The sequence below is a fragment of the Mustelus asterias genome, chromosome 8 (assembly GCF_964213995.1).
Source record: "Mustelus asterias chromosome 8, sMusAst1.hap1.1, whole genome shotgun sequence".
In the NCBI taxonomy this organism is placed as follows: Eukaryota; Metazoa; Chordata; class Chondrichthyes; order Carcharhiniformes; family Triakidae; genus Mustelus; species Mustelus asterias.
The window spans coordinates 73,657,071-73,680,857 of NC_135808.1; the positions used below are offsets into that span (position 1 = coordinate 73,657,071).

Below are 23,787 nucleotides of genomic sequence, written 5' to 3' on the forward strand. Positions count from 1 at the left end.
ATTGGGGCTCAGACTTGAGCCTTTTCCCAGTCTGCACGCTTCTGTTCCACATCAGGTGGTATACTTACTAATGGAGCTATTGGGACAGTCACACCTGCTTGATGTAGCTAAATTTGGCAAGTACTGTCCAAGAGTCTTTTCCGGTTATAGACCAGAAGCAGTGCTTCAGAATAGAAGGCAAGACCATACTTGGCAAACAGGCAATAGAGAAACTATTCAGGGACTCTTCCACTAATACAATTGTCACTGGGACAAATGTCTCAGTCAGTGTGACGCTCACTGCTTTCACAGCATCTGGCTGATAACTTTGTCACAAGTGCAGTCACCATTCATCAGATTACAAAAGAATAAAGTGAAAATGTATATTGAAGAAGGCACCTGTCTGCAGAACGTGTGATATGCAGCTCATCTCTTTGTTCTAAAAATACTCATTCCCACTTTCTCTACAGCAAATTCACAAAATAGGAGTTCCAACATCATGGTTGCACAGGCATTACTGAATTTGCTTAAACCAGCTGCTCCTATTGTGGCATCTTGGCATCTAAGCAAACAACTTTCAGAAATTCCAGAGGGAAGAGGGTACATTAGCAGCAATATAGGGAGTGGGATAAGGAAGCCCTCAGATTGAAGGGGCACAGCTGTGACAGCTGAGAAAGGGATAAACTGGTTCTCAAGTTTCGACACTTATCACAACATCCATTAATCATAAACAATCACAAGTAAGCCCACCAAGCAGGTCATACACATTAGCCCAGTCAGGATGCCCTATCGAATCTGTATGCAAATGCTACAAGCTTAGTTAGTGCAAGTACTTGAATAGCTACTGGTATTTGCAGATCAAGAATATAGAACTGTATATTTTCAAGGGGCATTATAACATTGAAAATATCTCAGACAAATGTTATTTTATTTCAAGTCCCACCAAGATGCATCTCTGTTCTGTAATTTTGACAGCATCATACACAGGTTGGCTCCCTCTTCAACTGAAGAAAGAAGTTTTTCAAATATTGCTTTAACAAATACAGTTCCTTTTTAAACAATCTTCACGCCATTACAACCCGTATTTCTGCCGTGGTTGACTCTCAACACCAAATTATCAAGTACCACCAAAGCTTATTTCCCTCACTATTTAATTCCCCACAATAATTTGTAGTAATATTACTGCACTGAAGTCTTCAAGTTGACTAACTTTCAGTGCAACAAAGTTTGATGGTTATCGAAGAATGTAACATTCACTGTCAATCCCTCAACATTCCTTTCCCATGTTCAGTGAAAGGACACATATAACCAGCTCCTTCCTGTCTTACTTCTTTGCCACAAGAACCATATTCTTGTTTTATAAATTTGTTTTAAAAAAACTAACAAAAATAGTCACCAGTACAATAAAAAGTATTTATAAGGTTAAATTCACCAATGAAGACTACAACACTGCAGTGTCAGCTCTGACATCTTCTCTTTAACCTATAATGGTGACATTTTGATATAAATTTGACACAATTATTTTGCCCAAATGTGTTTGCCAGCTGTTGATGATTTGGTCTCAGTATCAGTCTATTCTTTATTTAGAAAGATTGCATTTCCAAATAAGAATTCTTTCTAAGCATGGACCTGTATCTCTTTTTTAAAAAAAGGCAAATACCAATAAAATTAACTTAACTACATTCACATTGTATTATTAATGTATCGACATTTTAAATTTTAGCATCTACCTATTTCAAGAGAATCAGAAATGGTCCTTCCTCCAGTTTTTACTGTTACCCCATGTTCATTGTCCTCTTCATCATTCTGATGTACTAAACTATTTTCTTATCTTCTGTCCCTGTGTGTTGCCATTTTGCATTACTGTTAACTGTTTTCTGTCCTACCCTCACTCTTCAGCTTCCACATGAAATGTTCCCTCTAATGTTTTATTTGAGCGTGGTATATTTATCCAAGAGAACTTTACACTTCATATGAGGTCGGAGTAACTTAGAAGCCAACTTGTGCTCGTCCTGTATCGGAAATACCATGTTGCTGTGCACGTAGAGAGAACGTTGACCCTCTGGTTCCACTCTATTCTCACCTCTTCTCCATCCCTTTACTCATCTTGAATCCTATCCCTTGTCCACCTGAAGGCTCATCTCTATTCTGAGCACTCGCTCACCCTTGAAACCAGCCGTGCTGCCAATCAGCTCTCTGTTCCAGATCCTTTATTATTTCCTGTCTGTTGCATATCCCATGTCTTGGAGTATAATTCATAAGCTATCGCCAGGACGAAAGCAGCCAAGATTTGTTTAAATATGGGATCACTGCCTATATTTTAAACATCAAGGCAAAACACTTTCACAGCACTGGTGCAGCAGTATTTTGTTTAAAACTAAATAAAATTGTTTTTATCCTGCATATCCATTATAATGATGACATTTAACTGACACACAAGGGCTGTTATCCAAGCCTTTAAGCAATCAAATAATGAAGTGGTTTACAGAGTTGGCAGAAAACGAACTTGGAATGTTTTGACTTAAAGCATATCAGTGTATGCAATGTATGTAGGTCACAAAAAGGAAGGCTCATACAGGGTACTGGAGAATGAGAATAGTACAGACTTAACAGGAAGTTAGAGGAAAAGAAGAAGATAAAGCAGCTTAGTTGTTGAATTGGCAGCCAAAAACAGGCAGTATTCAGTGCATAGCAAGGTATGGCTGAAATATTGTGCTCAGTAAAGTTACCTACAGCTCGGGAAAGGGAGGGGATGGAAAAACAAGTCCCATTATTTAAACAATAAAAATTAAGTCAGTGATTGTTACTATGAAAAAAATCGTGCATCTGTTTCTGCTATTCCTTTTTTCAAAAGTAAAAAGTTAGGATTCATTATTTGTTTTTGACATTGTGGTTTGAAATAGTTGGAGTTAAAACTTTGAAGGTTTGTGACACTCTAAGCTGTATCAACAACGAACAAAGCAAGTTGGGGATAAAAGAAAATAACTACGGATGCTGGAATCTGAAACCAAAAGAGAAAATGCTGGAAAATCTCCGCAGGTCCAGCAGCATATGCAAGGAGAGAAAAGAGCTGGTTAGGAAGCTTGAAGGTTAGGAATGAAATTCATCTACACCTCATCTGAAGTGGATTTGAACACTTTTGAATGCACCATACCAAAGAGATTCACAATTAGGGTTATTTAAGTGGAGCCAGCATAATATCATTTATAATATCCAGAAGTTTTATTACTACAGTAGGGAAATCCAAGATGAACATCGAGTTTCAACTAAATATCGAGACCAGATCAACGAAGGTAATCCTACTATCTGATATTTACTACTGAAACTATTGTTACTATTGACAAAAAAATTAAATTTATTTCAATCTAAATAGCATTTAGATTGTAACTGAAAGATTGTTGCAGAGCTCAATATCTCTACTTATTTGGCTGATGGAAACCACACTGAACTAAAGAAAATCAGTAGTTGCTGCAGTTACTATATGATATTCAATAATTCCTCCAAAAAATGTGCTCAATCTATTGTTATCTGTACATATTTATATATATATATTATATATATCTCTCAGTTTCCTTCTGGCATAACCTACCTGACAAAGGACAAATACAACAATTTTAAATATTTTCAATTTAACATGGGGAATTATTAGTTCATATAATGTTCCTAGCATTTGAGTATATAATTTGTCTGTTGTTTTGAAAGTAAAAACATGCTAACCAGTCACCACAGTCCTCGTGTTGTTCAGTGATGATGTGCCTCCGTTAAATCAAGGCTTCAATAGAATTAAGCAGACGGATTCGCACAGAGTCTGTGATTCATATTAACCAGGTCCCACCCAAATCAACCAGAAACACATGTAGAAACAAAATGGATTTCAAGCAGGGAAAGGTTAAATGTGAATACCTCATTGCTGTTACCTTCCCTTTCAAGTACACGGCAAGCAAATTCTTAAAATTTATATACAAGCTTATATTTCACTTGAGGGTTGGTTACTCAGTTGGCTCGATAGCGCCAGCACGTGTTTCAGCATAAAGGAAACAGGGTAGGTTTGATTCCCGTTCTGGCTGAGATAGACTTTGGATGTGCCTCCTTGCCCTGTCCGCGACAGTGTAAGACAGTGGAAGCAAACCATCACCGACAAAAACTGCCAAGACCACCACTCCGGATGAAACATCAATGAGCCAAGGACTTGCCTTCAGACAGCGCACATATGACAAGACATGACATATTTCACTTAAAGCTGAAGTATTTTTCTTGTGGTCATTTAATAAGCTCTAAAAATGAATGGACTGACAACTTGGAGAACTAATTTGAAAACACATCAAATGCAAAGACAAAAATCAAGATGAGACAAAAGGAAACTAAACAAAGCAAATCCTCAAAATATTATACAAGGTATTATAAAAATTGACAATTCTGCAAAAAATGAGCAATATTGCCAGTCTTGGCGAGTTATCCAAAAGTACATTTTATCTCACCTCACACAGCAATACTCTCAGATTCAGGCACAAAGAAATGAAGCACCATAATACCAAGAAACCCTTTGAGCCAATGTTAACAGATCTGTCTAAGTGAAATTAAGTTCAGTAATCCAAACTGGGTGTTTCATTCAGCAATCATAACCTGCCCTCAACTGGGTTACTGCTTTGGCGTAATTTATCTGCAGGTATCCATTATCCCTTACAAAACATCCACTCTCCATGCAATGCCGATAATGGCTTCTGTAACAATTAGGAAGGTCACAGACGCTTTCTAGGTGATCCCACCAAAGCCTGCAAATAAATTGTTTTATTGTCAAAACCACCAATTTTTACTCCTGAACAGCTGAGGTCTACAATAAATTGTTGGCCAGATTGGTAATAACCCACAATTGATTAAAACCTTGGATTACTGCACCTGAATTTTAGATTTATTTATTTTGGCTTTGCAGAGAAATCTGTTCCTAAATGCATTGCACACCACACAGTAGAAATTACTTCTGTAATGTTATTATAGAAATGCTTAATGCACTTATACAAACCAACTCTCCGCAGTATTTTAACAGAAGCATTAACCCATATCCCCAGATAACAATGTGGACAAGAATTCAAGTAGCCTGTCCTAACTATCTTGCCAATTCATTCCTCACTCACATTCATTAGCATCATTAAAAAAATTCTAAAAGCTGGAAAGGCAAATCTACACAATGCAAAGCTCCAAAATATAAATGATAACCTGATCTCTTACAAAACCTCAAGGTTCAGGAAGACTACAGCTGCAGGATGAAGCAAAGTAATAGATCCTGCTGCCACCTGATGGCAGTTATTGGGAAATAAGCCATTTCCCAGAACTGTTACTGTTGCTGATTTTGCTGCTTTAAAACATACATGTCTTCATACGTTAAGAGCTGCAGTGATTAGAGAGAGTGTTGATTAATCATTGCTTGGAATCAATTATTGACCTGCTTATTGCTTTTGCAACCTTTAGAACCTTGTGATTGTACGTGTTTTGCAATCATTAATTGAAGATTTTTTAATTAAGGAAATTTTAATTTCCTTTTTGTTTTACGATTTATACACAAGTATCGATTTGACTGCAATCCACAATATACTGGGGGGGATTTTCGGCTTTCTGAAATACTTGTCCTGATCAAATCTAGTTACAGCATATTTTTAAAGTTCCCACATGATCACCACAGATCGCCACTCATTTCTTAAAAGAACCACAGTTAAAAAGTAAATCCCATCCTCTCACACACACACATCCGACAGGAATACTGTAAGGAATACTTAGGACCACACAAACATTCAAAGATATTTTTTGTTGCAAAACGCAAAGTGATATATGTAATATAATTGAACCTTATTTTACTCCTGGTAGGAAATCACTATTTTGCTCTTTTTGGTACAATTAGCAACTTAGAATTCATGGTGTTGTTTCCCTAACACTATGTACCCTATGAAGCCTTCTGTAGTTATTCTACCTGGTCTCTGAGCTTATGGCTCTTCCTTTGAGAAAAAAGAATTTTACCTATGAGGCAGTTCTAACTTACAAATTACTGGTCTTACTGCCCTTTATTTATTTTGACTTGTTCTTGGTATTGTGGGATCCTTCGTGTTAAAAGTAGTATATTTCAAGATTGACATCTTTGATTCATCAGTTACAAAAAAGTTACGTAACCAAACTTCAAACCATTGTCAGCTTACAACACATAAATGAATCAAAAACTAACAACCCCTCATTATTCAACATATCCACAATGAAGGAGTTGCTATCCAGTAGTACATGACTTGTATGTATTTGCAAGAGGATATTACTGCATTGGCTAGAAAACACTTTGTGGTCCTCGTGCATGACAACCTTTTTACTGCAAGACTTTCATTTCCTTTTTGGACAGCACATCAGTGTGTGCTGATCATTTTATCATCAGTTATTCTGGATGCGCTCAAATTTTTTGAAACTTCAATTAAAATACATAAAAGGGCAATGTCGTAAAGAAGCAACAATGAAATGAAGTTTGCTACATTATGAACCCCCGAAAGATTGTCCAAGTTTGAGAAATCCGAACACCCAGTGATCAACTGAAATAAATGCTACAAGTTTCCATGGATTAAAACTAATGAATTCTACCACACAAGAAACAAGTAAAGCAAACACTGATAGAGAGGGTCTTGAGTGAATACTTGGGCTTCGCATCGAAAAGCAGAATAAAACACAGTCACACAATTTAGACTGAATTTCTCAACAGAACTTCCCCTTTTCACTTCTCACTTCCTTTACAAGGAAGTCTTTGGCTACTTAACAGGTTCTTGAATGTTCATTCATTTTTCCTGGGGCCTACCAAAATTTATGCCACAGCCCTCCAAAATTCACTGATTTCTCTTCAGTGTTCCAGCTCTTCTTGGAGGTGTGAAATTTCATGGGGATCCTTCCATTAGCTTTTGGCTAAGCAATCCTCAAATTCTTCTTCAAAACCTCACAACTGTGCACTTCTCAACTCAAGCTTAGGCTTCACTGCACTCTTACATCACACCTCCACCTTAGACAAATCCTCAATTTTTAACAGCCTTTTTGCCTCTGGTCTACAGCAGCTTTTCAGTTCTTAGCAGTTACTTCCTTCCTCTGCCTGATGATCTCAGGGCTCACACCCATCACCCTGGGTACTTTTAGCTCCAACTACAAAGACCTCCAGAAAATTCCACAGACAACTTGCCAGAATTGCAATTAAGGCTCCACCCTAAATTACTCAGCTCTATGGCAACATAAGTTAGTTTAGATGTCCAATAGGTTTTTAGGTTAATTAACTTAGAGCTTCAAAATATATTTTTTTGCTTCATGGACCCACCCGAAATATTTTAATTTCAAATGAAGTCAAGGCAGTTCTCCTCAGACTTGCTGTCCGCCAGTTCCCAGCTAGATGGGGAAGCCATCTTTTGGCTTTCACGCCCCTATCTCTGACTTCATGGAGCCCTCTGAACTGCAATTATCTGAGGTGTTCTGGCAATTTCTAAAGTCCAATATTTTAATTGTCTTATCCATACAAATTTAATCTTCCCAAAGCTAAACATTACCTCTAAAATATTGGTACAAACCATGAACTGGTTGATTATAACACACAGGAGAGTGCAATTGTGGATTTGATTTCCCTCTGGTCTTGGGTTCCCATCCTCACTTCATCAATGTAAGGAGACAACAAGATGACATCAAGCCAGGATGTTCAGCATTGAAACAAGCAGAAGGATAAGCACCATCATACTGCGAGTCACTCACTGCCAAACAGCCAGCTGCTACTGTACAGGAGCAGTCCAACTCTGACCCTCTCAGCTCTGAGCAATATGATATACGCAGGAGCAGAAAGATAAGGTTTTTATAAGTCTGACAGAAACAAGAACATAATATTTTGACAGAATCAAACTATAGCAAATACAGCACAACTTGGCGGTTTGAATTGCACTTCAAGAGCTACTGTGCATGGACTATGCAATGGGCTATTGCTGGCTGAGCCAGGAAATTTCACCTATTACAGAAAGTTAAGAGCTAAAGGTCTTTTGAAAATGCCTGTCGACTGCGGCTGTACATGCGAGAGTGAAGGATGGTGTGTCAGGTGGTTGCTGATGTTAACACTTCAATGCACTGATATGCTGATTTTCTGCTAGCCAATGGCAATTTAAATATTAATGAAACTCATATTTAATCTCAATATTGATCCTGGACGTAAAAAAAATCTACTGAAAAATGTTTGCGGTACCTTTTCAATTATTGCAATATCATAACAATAAGTGAAAACTGATTCAGCAACAAGAACACATAAAAATTTATTGCCTGTAAATTTGCTTTGCTTCCATTATCTGTTTACAAGAGCTTGGATATAATGTATTACACGCATGAACATCCAGTACAACTAACAACAGGCATAAATTCAGGTACCAGTTGAATTTCACTTAATTACTCTATAGGGAATACGTCGGTATTCTCCAGTTAGGACTGCAGCACTGTAAACCCAATATTCCTGCAAAAATTTACCTTAGGAGCCAATTTACCAGAAGAGCAGCAACTGTATATGTACCTAAGTTAACAGGTGCTTCAGAAATATTTTAATTCAGCTTTTATTTTGCAAGAAAGCACCACAGCTGACAAACAAGTGTCTCACCATCTCACACCCCCATCCCCCAACTCCTCCCCATCCCCCAACTCCTCCCCATCCCCCAACTCCTCCCCATCCCCCAACTCCTCCCCATCCCCCAACTCCTCCCCAGTCCCTCTCCCCAATAAAGTTAAAGGTTATTTATTTATTAGTCACAAGTAGGCTTACATTAACACTGCAATGAAGTTACTGTGAAATTCCCCTAGTCACCACATTCCGGCATCTGTTCAGGTCAATGCACCTAACCAGCATGGCTTTTGGATTGTGGGAGGAAACCGGAGCACCCGGAGGAAACCCACGAAGATACGGGGAGAACGTGCAAACTCACACAGACAGTGACCCAAGCCGGGAATCAAAGCTGGGGCCCTGACGCTGTGAGGCAGCAGTGCTAACCACTGTGCCACCGTGTCAATACTGCTCCAAGAAAATCTTTGGACATACCAACATTCAAAGAGATTTTGCTTGTTGCACAATGTAGAGTGGAATACACAACACATTTTGGTGAGTCAAATTACACAAGACAAGTCAACTGCACTCAGCCCCTGGAATGGAGTCACTATTTAACTGCTCCTTTTGATCTTTTTTAGAATCCCCAATTTCTTTTCCATAATACTTTACACCTTGAGCAGCCTCATGGTTGTCTGGTCATTGAGCTCATTACAGAATCGGCTGTATTACTGGGTTTTCAGCACTATAGAAAACACGAACAACAAATTCAACACAATTAAAAATCCACTTTGTTGCATATGACAGGTTGACCCTTTTTGCTCAGGGAAGACTTCCTCTCACTCTTCCGTCCACTGTGTTTTTTTGGAGTGGGGTGGGGGGAGGTGGATGTTGAGAAGACAGAAAGTGTCAAGGTACTCTTGAGTAAATCTTTGCCCCACATCATGAATGGGTATGCATGACAGGAGAATAAATCTGGTCATTTCAGTGTTAATCTCAAGATTTGGCAAATTTATGTAATCGGTATGTTTATAAAGGCACTTGTGCAAATTATTTGGTGTATAATAGAAATCTCCAAATGATATGCTAATGCACCATCAACCCCACTTATTCCAATGCAACAGAGCAACCACAATTAGTGTTGAGTAAGTCAATTTATCTTTGCTTCCAAAAATATCTCCTTCGATACCACTTATTTTTCATTCCTTGCTTTAATTTTGCAAAAACATTCTATTTAAGAAATAGTTAATGGACGAGAAATCGTAAGCAGCACAGCTGCGATTTTTCATTAACTGTGGCAGACTGAAAACACTCATTGTTGGTGATGCACATTCATAGAATCAGTCCTTTAGCTCCCCGAGAGAGGGAGGGCTGGGTGTTCTCCTAAGTTACAGTACTTTCATCTCAAAATCCAGCCTCAATAACAAACTAATGTTTCTCTCTCTGGTGGTGGTGGGGTCCAAGTGAAAATAATTGGGACAATCTAAATCCAGCTCTGCGTACAGCTTCCCAAAAATTAATGTCCCAAAATTCAGCACCAATTCTCATTAAATTAGAATCTCTCTCAAACAGACTGTAAAGACGGCTGTGTGGGAAATGGAAATATTGCACTGGTATTTAATTGCACTGTCGGGAGTACGTCGATATTCTCCAGTCAGGACTGCAGCACTGTAAACCCTCCTGTGAAAATTTACCTTGGGAGCCAATTTGGCAGAAGAGCAGCAACAGTCTGATGTACCAAAGTTAACAGGTGCTTCAGAAACATTTTAATTTAGCATTAATTTTTTTGCAAGAAAGCACCATAGCTGGCAAGGCATTCTGAGTAAATCTTTGCTCCATATTGTTAGTGGACACTCATGACAGTAAATATAAATCTGGCCATTTTATTGATAAGCTCAATCTTTGGAAAATTTTGTAATCTGTACTTCCAAAAAGTCAACCTCACCCATTGTTTGCTGTACAATAGAAAGCGTCAAATGACATGCTGATGCACCATCAACCCCACTTAATCCAATGGAACAGAGCAGCCATTATTAGTGCTGAGCGAGTCAATTTATCTTTGCTTCCGAGAAGAAAATTCACCTTAAAATTGCCTCTCTTTGATGCCACTTATTTTTCATTCCTTTCTTGAAACTTGCAAAAACATTCTATTAAAGAAATAATTAATCACACGCTATGGGGTGCTGATCTGAGAGGATGAATTACCTGAATCGAACTGTGACACCTAAACAAAATTCAGGGACTTGACACAAGAAGTAGATACAGTCACATATTTCTTTTTAAAGTACAATGGAAAATAACATTTAAATCCAGTCTTGGAAAAAAAAAACAGCTTTCATTTCAGCTGCAAGACATTCACATATTTGAATGCTCGGCTCGGTTGTGCCAACTTCTATGGAAAACAGGAGCCCCTGCTGTCACCAGATGACAAAGTCAGATATGTTTGCTCTATTTGCAATGTAGGAGTGCAGTACTACAGGTAGAGTGGGAGCACTGATACCTCCCTGACATTTCTCTGTGGAAACTCCTTCACCTCTTCCACATGTCAGATTGTAAAATTGCTACTGGCAATCTCATGGCCTTCAGCAATAATGCTGGGGAAAAATACAATTCAAACAATTGCCACCAAGCTTCAGGAGAACCTTCGGTGCCAGCAGAAAACCAATACAGAACAACTGTGAGCAAATGTTTGAAATTCACAGTTGACTTAATACTACATCAATGTTTCCATGGCCCGATATCACTGGACAGCTGGTTCACGTGGATGTCAGAAAATGATGAGCAAGACATCCAACCACCAGATCAATATTTAAATGAAGCTCCTGCCTACTTCAAATGGACATTTGTTGCACCAATAATTCCAGTCCACAGGACTCACATAGAAGGGTCAGGAGTTACTGATATTTTCCCAATTAGGGTGGTTCAAAGTAGTCCATGACCATCCAGTCAGAAAATTAATTTTGTCCTGGTCTTAGCAAAAGTCGTGGGGAAATGAACTGGAGGAATTTGGAAACCTTAACTTTACTGCCCTCTTCATTTCAGTTTTGTAAAGGAGTTGTTTAGTTCCCATCAGGGATCGAAATCCTGTCTATCAGATCATATTAAATAAAACTGTGCCAATTCATTTTGGCTCACAAGTTAGCATTCTCACCTTCCAGACAGAATGCGGTGTATAATCTGCAAACTGCTAGCGATACACCTGCTGTATTAAACACTGGATTTAGAACGAGACAGGTCATTACAGTTTCACAGGAAATAAAGGCCACAAGTGGTACATTGGAGATAAGCACAGAGTTGCAGATAGACTGACCTATGCCAGGCGTACAAGGTTTTAAATAGACAATTGCTTGTACATGTGTTAAAACAAATGTATAAGTATCAGTGCGCATGTCTAGGAGCATGAATTATCCTATAAACACTTGTCAGCAAAATCTCAACACAACTGCATGTAATTTAAACACGTTTTCTGCCAAGTTACCAGAAGAAAAATCTGCTGCATGAGATAAGTCAATAGCTCCACCCTGAAAGGGAAATACTTCAAATCATGAGATTAGTTTCCCAGTTGACTGAAAAGCAGGTGTCAAAATATTCCTATGTTTTACTGCCAATCTGCACAGAATTAATTTACATGCAAAATATGACAATTTAATCTTTGCCAGTCATGGAATGCTAATGAAAATAAAATGTCCTGCTCCCACCACAGTTGAATTTGAAAAGTTTCTGCACATGGATTGCAGTTCAAAAAAAGGTCAACTATAAGGGCAGAGATCTGGGAATATAGACATTTAGAAAAGCAGAAACTAAGAAAAGGGTCCAAGCATTTTTTTTTTTAAAAGAGTTTCTCGTTTCGGTAACCTGGATTGAAAAAGAGATGACCACTTACCTGCAGGGAATTGAGTATCACAAAGATGTACGCCATTACAACAGAAAGTGGAACAAGGACTCCCGAGAGCCAGGTGAGGCCGAGAATGGGCAAAAGCACCAGCACAGCTTTCACGGCAGCCCTGCAACACAACATCAGGTATGAAGCAAAGAACACGTAGGATGGTCTTATTAAAGACAAACCGCAACCATCAGTCCTCATAGGCAACTCAGTCATCAGAGGAACAGAATACAACTATTCAAAGTAATTGCAGTCATTTTAGAAGCAACATTGCTCCGGGGGAATTTACCAACTGCGCTTTACTCAAGTTGACTACATAGAGGGCAAAATAGAAAACTGGGAAATGGTGGCCAGATTTGGACAATTTTTTTAAAGTTGAAAACTGAAAAGGTCCTGAAAAAGAGTGCAAGGACGAAACATTAACTGTCATTTGCCTCCATGGAGTTTGACTGAGCTGCTGCATGTTTCCAGCTATGTTTCAGATTTCCCGCACTGGCAGTTATGTTTTGCTTTTTATTTGACAGTATGATCAAGTTAATTTCTGCTTTAGAAGAGAAATGATTCAATACTGCCCTCTACAGGCCTCTTACCTGAACAACATTTCTCACCTAATCTGATCGTAGGCTTGCTCAATGGGACTGCTATTGACAGCAAGCATGATTGCCCGTCGTTTGGCAGTTGACATGGTGATCAGCACAACCCGCGTGAGCACAAACATATTCACCTATGTAGCAAATAAAAGCAATTGGATTTTGTTACAGTCAACCCAAATTTAGTCTTGCAGCATATTTTATTCAGCTAAGGTACATGTCCAGCCAGCATAATTAAATGTAGGCTTCGAATTGAATAGACATTTTAAATAGAGCTGATGCCCCATGGTATTGCTCACTATAAGTCTGAACAGATTTTTGCAAATTGAGCCTACAAGGGCTTGGAAGTTAGGATCCCTCCTACTCACAGCACAACCAAAGATACAAAAGGGAGTGATATTAATTAAATGTAATGCTGGAAGACTCAGCTATTCATGGCCAGAAAGCTTGAGGATGTTGGTCAGTCAGTAAGTGCATTGGCAGATGCATCTGAGAACGTTCTATCAAATGTCTTTAGTTGATGTCAATCCAATCAAAAAGAACAATCCTGTCTATCAGATAATATTAAATAAAACTGTGCCAATTCATTTTGGCTCAGATGTTACCATTCTCACCTTCCAGACAGAATGCTGTTTAAAGGTTCAATCCCCACTCCAGAATTTAAGTATGCAAATTCAGCACAACCCTGAAAGAATGCTGCATTACCAGAGGTTCCATCTTTTCAATGAGATGTTCTGGTGTTCAGATAAACGTTAAGGATCCCATTGTTGCTGAACAAGGAGGACAAAATGTTCTCCCACATTTGAACCAACATTTCTCTCTCAACCAATACCATTCACAGCACTAACTGTTATGCATTACCTTAGCCTTGTTCCAAGACCTTGCAGTGCATAAAATTAGCTGCCACATTTGTCGACATCGCAACAGAGGCTGCATTTCAAAAGTAACTCTATTGATTGTGAGGCAGCTTTGGACAGAGTGCCTGATAAGGTGCAATATAAATGCCCGCTCTTTCGTCTTTCTCTGATAAGAACAACTTCTATTCTGCATGTGCAGATTCAAACCAGGATCGGAGAAAGAAGCCAATCAGTATGAACAGCCCAGTGGTGCATTTTCACAAACTAACTCTGTAAGTAACTGTAACGAGTGAGTGTAACAGGTGTAGACAAAGCCAGACACCACATGTATGCTTAGAACTCTTAGAAGTTAATCTAACTCAAATATTTTACACATCCCTCAGATGCTGTGGTGTTTAAAGTAACATGTCTATCAAAGTGTATGTCTGCACCATACAGTTGTCCTCACATCTCAGTGGAAGGTTTTGTCAAGCTTGAATGCAGAAACGTATTCTCCTTTGAAAATCAAGGCCCAACTATGATTCTGAAATTCACTGGGAAATGACGCCTGAATGGAGATGAATTGCTTTTCCTTAACGTCATGTTCCAGTATATATGGCAACTTACAATCATTACTTCAAAATTTTGAACACAGACAATTAAAATGGCCACTGCAAATCATGTGACCTTTGTCATTCTGAACTCCAGTCAATTCTGAGTCCCAAGGAAACACCTAATTAGATATGGACATTCACAGCCACCTGGGAAAACACACACCCTTTTGTTTAAGGATGAACCATTGACCAAAGAACTATAGCATTCCAGCTGTCTCATCTTTCCATTTCACCATGAAATGTGTGTTAGACAAATGCAAATACATCCCAATGATTTCTAATGTATTATGATGGCCCTCATCCAATCTAGACTGGGTGAATTTTAAGATGTCAAACGACTTCACAAACAGGTAACCAACTCAACTCTCCATTTCTGAAAAAGGACAATGAACTTGTACAAGTCACATGGAGAGAAACCCACCTTTTGTCTGCTTTTAAAATAATAGCAAGGAGCCATTCTGCACACTGAGTGCCATCAGAAAGCTCACTCATTCGTCAAAAACGAACCAGTTCTGAGTCATTAAGCAGCCAAGTTAATAAACAGCAAAACCTTGAAAGTGGGAGATTTCCCCCAACCCGTTCCATCATCCATTTTCACCTGAGAGCCAGCCTCCGGGAAAATCAACTACAAGAAGCCCCACAGCTCACCAAGAATCTTGTTTTACAAGACCTTCGCTTCAACTAAAGCATAAATTTAATCTGAGAGACTACAGTTCTGCTATGAAAGAGGCTGAGACAATCATAAAATATAACTATTGTTTTACCTTCATCCATATCTAATCTTTGTGTGTACCAATAGTACGTGTGAGACAAATGTGTGAGAACGTAAGCCTGTCTGCTTTTCTTATAGTCTTATGACCATGAGTGAGATGTCGCATTTTGCTAACCATCTGAGATAATAAACGAACTTCTTTATTGTAAAACACACAAAAAGCTGGTTGCTGGACTTATTTAACTGGGACAATCACTCTTGCGAGAAAGAAACATACACTCCTTACATATATACATACATCGAAAATAGAAGCAGGAGGAGGCCATTTGGCCCTTCGAGCCTGCTCTGCCATTCATTTTGATCATGGCTGATCATCAAATTCAATATCCCAATCCTGCCTTCCCCCTCTATACCTTGATCCCTTCAGCCCCAAGAGCTATATTTAATTTCTTCTTGAAATCACACAACATTTGGCCTCAATTACTTTCTGTGGTAGTGAATTCCACAGATTCACCACTTTCTGGGCGAAGAAATTTCTCCTCGACTCAGTCCCAAAAGGTTTACCCCTTATCCTCAAACTATGATCGCTAGTTCGGGACTCCCCCATACATACTAATAATGGGCAGTAAGAAAGGAACATATAAATTTTGTCTGACATTATTGCCTTTAGAAGCGGAGACTCCGGTGGGCCCAAAGACTTCAGTCCCGGATCCGCTAATGATATGCAAATGGTGATTTGAATACATTATGCAGCCTCCGCCTGGACACTTGGCAGGCCGTGGCACCCAGCAGGAAGCCCGTTAAACAACCTCCGCTGGCATCTCCCAGCCCGTTGCGCTGCAGTGGGCTGGGAGAATCACCCCCATGGCCTCAGTTTAACATCTACCAGATGAACTGCAGCAGTTGTCATGGACAAATTTGTGCGTTTCCTTATATTGACTATGATCAGTATATTTGTATGCAAGAGGTGTGTCGTTCCTTACGGAATGTTCAATTAAATAATCCCAGCAGCAAGTTTTTTGTGAATTCAAAATAAATTAGGTTATTTATTATCACACCCACACGATACAGATGAACGATATTTACTGTTACAGCTTATAATTATCTCAGTCTCTTTCACCGCAGGCCTGCAGTTTCTTGGGTTAAGTTGATGCTTTAGCTGAAGTTGAAGTCTGGTAAAACAAAATCATTCTCAAATAAGCTGTGAGGTTTCTTGTCACTGAACTTTCAGTCCACTGATACTCAGAGGATCTTTAACTGGTTGGGGGGGCAGGGAAGAGTCCTTTTTTTGCTAGGATCTTCCACTTTTAATGCACTGCCATTTACTACCTTGGCTGCTTGGATGACTTGCAGGTAATTGGCACTTTTGGTGGAACTTCTGTCTGCAAGCAGTTTCTTGATGGTTTTAAAAGCAAAAAAAACAAAATGGTTCCCTCATCACGTGACTTCCACAAGTTTAAACTCATTTTACAAAGAAAAGAGTGGGGTGTGTGTTGATTCCAATCATCCTGCATTGTTAACTGATACCCTGAAATTCACCCAGCCTAATTTGAATGAAGAAACTATGATTGAGTAGATAACAGAATCCACTTGCATCCATCTTACACATAGAATTTCAATGACTCCTTTTGTCCAGTGTCAAACAGAGATTCGGATTGGCTGGAATTCTATAGTTCTTTTATGATGCTCCATCCTTAAAGAAAAAGATATACGAATTCACCAGATGTTTGTGAATGCCCATATTTGATCAAGTAGGGACTTGAGGCTGTTTGAGGCTCAAATACCAAGGGTCATGTGATTTTCAGTGGCCATTTTAATATTCCGTTTGTGTCCAGTTTAAAAGTATTGACTGAAAGTTCATAATATACTGGGACATGACATGGTCCAAGGAAATGGCTCAACATCACCTTCTCAATTAAACATTTTTTTAAAACTCCTCTGAATTACAACATCTCACAATACTGTATGAATTGTCAGCCACGCTAATGTGCTCAAGTTCCATAGTGGGGCATGTGGTGCAGGTAGAATGTTGCACCTGTTGCCCTTTGCCTCACGGGCAAGTGTTCTAGCACTGAGCCAAATCTGAATAACCTCTGGTGAGTACATTGTGTGCCAGCATCATACACCAGAAGAAAATTAGCAAAAGTCTTGATGATGTAAATTGGAAAAACATTGCAACTGCCAACAGCGAGTGGTTAGGTTCTGGAATGCACTAGCTGAGTGTGTGGTGGAGGCAACTTCAAATGTGGCTTTCAGATAATTATCCAATTCTCTTTGGAAGAGAAAAACATTGCAGTGCTCGAGGGAAAGGAGGAAAAGGAGCTCTTGGACTAGCTCGTACCGAGAGCGAACATGGATACATTAGGATGAATGGCCTCCTTCAGTGCTGTCTTACCCGATGATTCTCTCATAGTTAGATATGTGCATTGAAGATCAGACGCTTAAAAGTTAATTGATTCAAAACTTGACTGCATTCTTACCATAATAATGAAGATAACGGGTCCAACAAAGGCCCAAATCACTCCATTGTGAACATTCAACCAGCAGTATCTGTCTGCGATGTACTTGTCATGTGCTGCTGCCAGTGTAATGGTTACGATTAGGACAGGAAGACCTAGAGTAGAAATGCAAGCAATCATTTCAAATAATGTCAGGCTTGAACAGGTATATAAGGTAATGACAATTGGTCTGAATCAATTAAAACAGACTGTTACAAGTTGACAGTACAAATCTTCCAGAATTATAATTGCAGAATATGCTATTACAGCATCTGACATTCTTATGTTGATAAACATAGATGTTACTTTTCAGAACACAAAAGAAAAACATTGGTTTGTCAAGTAAGATGTAATATTCCCCTCTGCTGGATCTTATGCCTCCCATGTTATACAAGTCCATGTAGAATTTTTCCCCTTTGTGATTTCTTAACCTGCAATCAGTGCCCAGCCCATTAGTTCCACATCCACATCATTTTCTTCTCATTGATTCTATACCAACAGACGATGTACAAAGTTGTCTACTTTTATCCATTCAATTTCCTGAAGGAGCTAAAATAACTTGTATAAAACTTTATTGAAGATGACACTTATGAAAATATTCTTGAAATAACTCGCACTATTCAACTCTAATCAAAATGAACAAGACCCAGGACGACAGATTCTGCACTTCCATCACCTTCCACTATTAACACGAGTCAGTTTAGCTCAGTTGGCTGGAGAGCTGGTTAGTGATGCAGAATAATGCCAACAGCACAGGTTCAATTCCTGTACCAGCTGAGGGTATTCATGAAGGCCCTGCCTTCTTGTGGTGATCCTCAGGTTAAATCACCACCCGTCAGCCTATGGTCATCTGGGACTATGGCAACTTTATCTTTACCTATTCATAGAATCACAGAATCTATAGTACAGAAGGCGGCCACATGGCCCATCGAGCCTGCACTGACAACAATCCCATCCAGGTCCTATCCCTGTAACCCCACATATTTACCCTCCTAGTCCCCCTGACACTAAGAGGCAATTTATCATGGCCACTCAACCTAACCTGCATATCTTTGGACTGTGGGAGGAAAGCGGAGCACCCAGAGGAAACCCACACAGACACGGGGAGAACATGCAAACTCCACACAGACAGTTACTCAAGGTTGGATTCGAACCTGGGTCCCTCTATCAGTAACACAAAAGCTCTCGATTGCATTCTGAACCAGATGATGTCATTCAAACTTTTAAAATAAACGTAAGTGCTTTTATTTAGAATATATTTCTCAGAACCAAGAAAATGTTCTTCTAATCTCCAGTTATCCTAGAGTGTATTTTATGTACTTTGAATGTCCAATTTGAATGGCCTAGTTACATCCATAATACCCACGTCTCTCATTTCAAAAGGATTGACACCTCCCTGCATTCATTTCTCCAAGTTTAGGATTGCGATTCTCTTATATATTAGAATTCCAAGTCCTATCATTCTCTCCCAAATCATTACCATTATTTTGAATGTACATGACCAGAATCTCACCCCAAATTCCAAATAACACCCTGTCAATGAATTATACAGTATTAAATACTTGTTTTGATTTAGAAAACACACCCAGATTCACCCAAGCACTTGATAGGCCCTGTAAAAAGACAGCTTGACATGACTGAATTTGTTAATTTCATTGTATACCTGTTTATAAATGTAATATCTCAATCTGTATTGCACTCAAATCTATCTTTGCAACATTTCCTACATTTTCACTACGATTGTGTTGCCTTTACAAACTGGTTTAGAATTCTACAGTGCAGGAGGCCATTCGGCCCATCAAGTCTGCACCAACTATAATCCCACCCAGGCTCTATCCCCATAACCCCATGCATTTGCCCTCGCTGGTCCCCCTGGCACTATGGGGCAATTTTAGCATGGCCAATCCACATCTTTGGACTACAGGAGGAAACCGGAGCACTTGGAAGAAACCCACACAGTCACAGGGAGAATGTGCAAACTCCACACAGTCAGTGGCCCAAGCTGGGAATCGAACCTGGGTCCCTGGTGCTGTGAGGCAGCAGTGCTAACCACTGTGCCACCGTGCCACTAGGGTATCCTGTGAACATGAAAGGTGCTATATAAACACAAATTATTTATATCTGATAATCCTTGACTCATTCATGCAACTGCTGCAAATTCATTCAGCCCTGTCAACTTACTTCACCTCAGCATGTAACCAGAAACAAGCTTCATGATATGTTGACTTTGCTCTCTTATATTACTAATGTAACTGTAATGTTATTCCATGACTACTCATTATGATTCTTTGCTCAGAAGCATGACAAACAGGCATGGGATAACATTACAGTGAGTGGCTGAGCTCAGAAATCATTAAACATCTATCTAATGTGTCTGTCACTCTTTAGTAATGGACTATCATTCTGAAATTTAGAGGATTATAATAAATAGTATTATAAGGTTGCCAGCTCATCATAATATTATGATGCTTTCTGATGGCTACATACTAGGGTGGAGATGGTAGATAGAACTGAATAGATCTGGAGAAGTGTACAGTCACTCACGAATGTTATTCTATGCCTATTCATGATTCTGTGCCCACTCACTTGCTATAATGACAAGCTAACTTGCCTTGATTCGGAGGTCAGTGGCTTCAGCAAAAACAGAATTAACTCCCTTACGAGGATCCGACCCTTTTGTCTTCTCAAGCCATTTAATAGTCTCATGGGTCACATGTAAAGTTTAAAATCACTGACCCCATTGACATATATATCTTAAGCTCATAACTAAAAGTATGCTCTGATTTGGAATTTGTTTAACAATGAGACAACAGCAAGAACAATCATTTTCAAATCTTCAGACCCATTAAGTTCAAACAGGACAAACCAACGAATTGGAAATTAGTACAAACAGGGTTACCCAGGCTTCATAGGCTTGTCAGCCACAAGTGACCAATAGGAAGGACACTTTTTTCAGACACCCCAGTCCTATAAACATTTAGTACAGCTGCAATCTAGCAAGTAAGGTTAATGACGAAAAATGTAGTTATAAATGTTTTCTGTTAACTCACTGCTAATACTCAATTATTCAAACAAAGATAATTCATGTACAACCATTATCTTAGAATTTTCAATAAATTACTGTTCCTATGATGGAACCTATGATTAAGAAAACATAAGCATGTGCATTTAATATGCATGTTTTGTTAGTCCCTGTTGGAATCATGGCGTATATAAAACTGAATATCTGGATTCTCAGTAATTGCGAAGTTTTGCAGGAGATTTGAGAAACAGCTTCCTGAATTCTTTAAACCTTAAAGAAGCAAGGGAATTTATCTTTGTCTCTGAATAAAGTTAAGCCAAACCTGCAATGCAATTTTTAGATCAACTTAATTGATCGGCAACTCCAGCTCACTTTATATATAAATTGGACAATTGTAAAAGTGGCATTAACTTTAAAAAACACGGTAGCAGCACTGATGCACCAAAGTTTAAAAACCTTAGTTTCAATGGTATGACGGATTATTTTCAAGTAACTTACCCCAGCCAATAAGATAGTAATATTTCATTCTCCGTTCCTCACTTAAATTAACAGTAACCACCTTACTCCAGAGGAGCAGTCCCTCCACCATCATCCATGCAAAAGCAGCCATAAAGAACAAGTGCAGAAGAGCAGTAACAGCAGTACAGGCAGACTAGAACGAAGAGGCAGTGGATTAGCTGTCTTGTTATTAGTATTTCCAACAATTTTAATCATTTTCCGGCACTTTAGATATTACATACCATTTTTTTGCTGGATTCAGTTGTAAAACTGTTGATGTAGTTGCATTTCTATGACATGATCTGCATACTATGCTTTGTCTGTCTTGGATTTGGGCATTATTTCTCTGGTACATCCCATAACTTACTTGAGATTAAGTAACCTTTCACTGCCATCATGTTGCTCAATGTGGGATATCCAACTCTGAGGGCACCAACAAGTTGCCTCATTGAATACATTAAGTGCAGAGTGCCAATCCCCCCAAAAAAATTCACCTTAAGCCAGCTCCTCTAATAGGGCAGCCTGACTTCAATAACACTCCAGCCCACAATTTCACCTGTTCGATCTTCCTATGTTTATACTTCCTAGTGGCACTGGAAGCAATTGGGAAATTACTACCTTTGGAGTCCTGCTTATTAAATTATTTTCTAGCTTCCTAAAATCTGCCTGCAGGACTTGATCACTCTTTCTACCTTGATCATTGGGTACTCATAGGGGTCCTGACTCCTCTAGCTCTGCACCCTCCCCTCTGAGTGCTCAGCAGTCACTCACAGACACATATCTACCCCATTAATTATTGAATCCCTACTACTGTTGCTTTCCTGATCTTCTTCCTTTCATCCAATCCTTCCCCCTTGCCCCTTCTCATCTCTACAGCTGAGCCACCCATCATGGATTTTACTCCAATTGTATACCCCATGGGAACCATCAACTTCCCCAATATTGAGAGTGGAATTCTAGTTAGAGAGTGCAATACTTTCAGAGGAATCCTGCACCAGTTGTCTGGTCCTCTTTGCCTGCATAATCTTAAACTGTGGGGTGACCATCTCATTCAATATTAGGACATATACATAGGGATAAGGGAGAGCTGAACTGTCAAACGGATTTAGAAATATATTTTTTAAATCACCAAGTTTTAAATGTTATTCAAAGGGAATTAGTCTCCACTCTTATGACTATTTTATCCCAGGCCAGAGAGCTTGGTCAGCAGTCTGCGTGACTTCATATGCCACTAAAAAAATTAGTTACAAGGCAGAGTGTTTTTTCTTTGTTTTACAGCGAGAATAGTGTGAAAAAAGTTGCAGTTCATGTTAAGACAACCACAACAAGCACACAAGGGAGGAAAATTTAATTACACAATTATAGATGCCAGAGTTTCATGAGTTTTACACTGCAGTGATGAAGAGTGCTGACAGCTTTGCCATCATTATAGCTGAAAATTCCAGGCCAATATGTTAAAGATAAAATACAAAATAAAAGTTAAGGAAGGAATATAGAGAATGAATTGGTGGATATAAAGGAGACATGACAGGAGTAAAATTCCGAAAGTATTTAAAAGTTGTTTTGTTTGTACTAGACTAATAAAGTTGGCATTATGACTGCATTATTTTGTTATTCTTCCACGCTGCAAAGCATAAGCTGAAGAAGAAAAATGCCAATGATGGAAGCTTAAACCAGCATCTGCATCAACACATATAACACCAGTATCATATATAGTATGATACTAACATTATCATCCTTAACTTCTTTTCAAATTAAAAGTGAGTCGATTGACAGAGTACAGGATTTGCTACAATTATTACTAGCCTAACAGTTGGTATACATTATTCTTGGTCAAAATCTTAAAACATGCCACTCGAATGGAGGCACAGTGGTTAGCACTGCTGCCTCACAGCACCAGGGACCCGGGTTCGATTCCCGGCTTGGGTCACTGTCTGTGTGGAGTTTGCACATTCTCCTCATGTCTGTGTGGATTTCTTCCGAGTGCTCGGGTTTCTTCCCACAGTCCGAAAGATGTGCATGTTAGGTGCATTGGCTATGCTAAATTCTCCGTGTACCCGAACAGGTGCCAGAGTGTGGCGACTCAGGGATTTTCACAGCAAGCCTACTTGTGACTATTAAATAAACTTTACTTTTTAAACTTTTCTGTTTTCCAGAGCTGGGCGCCAATCATTTTCTTGCATGTGGAAACTTTCAATGTATCCATTAACATTTCTCAGTTGATAAGGGCAGTGGAGAAATAAGGCATGTAGACCACTGAAAATCTCAGTTCAATCTCTATTCTGCTCCATGAGTTCGGTGATTTTGCACCAGGGAAGCAATAGGATAGTTACAGTCTCAGTGCCCAGAGTTGGGAAGGTGGACCAGCAATGCTTCTACTCCTGATCATTATGTACAGTTCGAGACAGTTGAGAATAAGGTCAGGCTAAACAGTGATACCCCATTGCTGCGGCACCCTGGCAGTGTTCATTAAGTAAATTCACACATGAAGAATGGCCACTTAAGTTATAGGATGACTGCAAGTACTTGGCATCAGAGCTCCATATCCCCACATTGAACTGAAGGGTAAGGTAATGTGTGTGTGTG

At 39.2% G+C, this 23,787-nt stretch overlaps 1 protein-coding gene across 1 annotated transcript in view; it reads right to left on the reverse strand.

Annotated features, from left to right (window-relative positions):
• Positions 1-9,287: 9,287 nt before the first annotated feature.
• The window catches only part of LOC144497744 (adhesion G protein-coupled receptor D2), a 44,245-nt gene continuing 29,745 nt past the window's right edge, over positions 9,288-23,787 (reverse strand). The window contains exons 14-18 of the mRNA XM_078219181.1: positions 21,202-21,355; positions 17,664-17,797; positions 13,040-13,155; positions 12,432-12,552; positions 9,288-9,293 (exon numbers count right to left, since the gene is read on the reverse strand). Of these exons, the coding sequence (XP_078075307.1) occupies positions 9,288-9,293; positions 12,432-12,552; positions 13,040-13,155; positions 17,664-17,797; positions 21,202-21,355 (531 nt within the window). The remainder of the gene's footprint in view (positions 9,294-12,431; positions 12,553-13,039; positions 13,156-17,663; positions 17,798-21,201; positions 21,356-23,787) is intronic.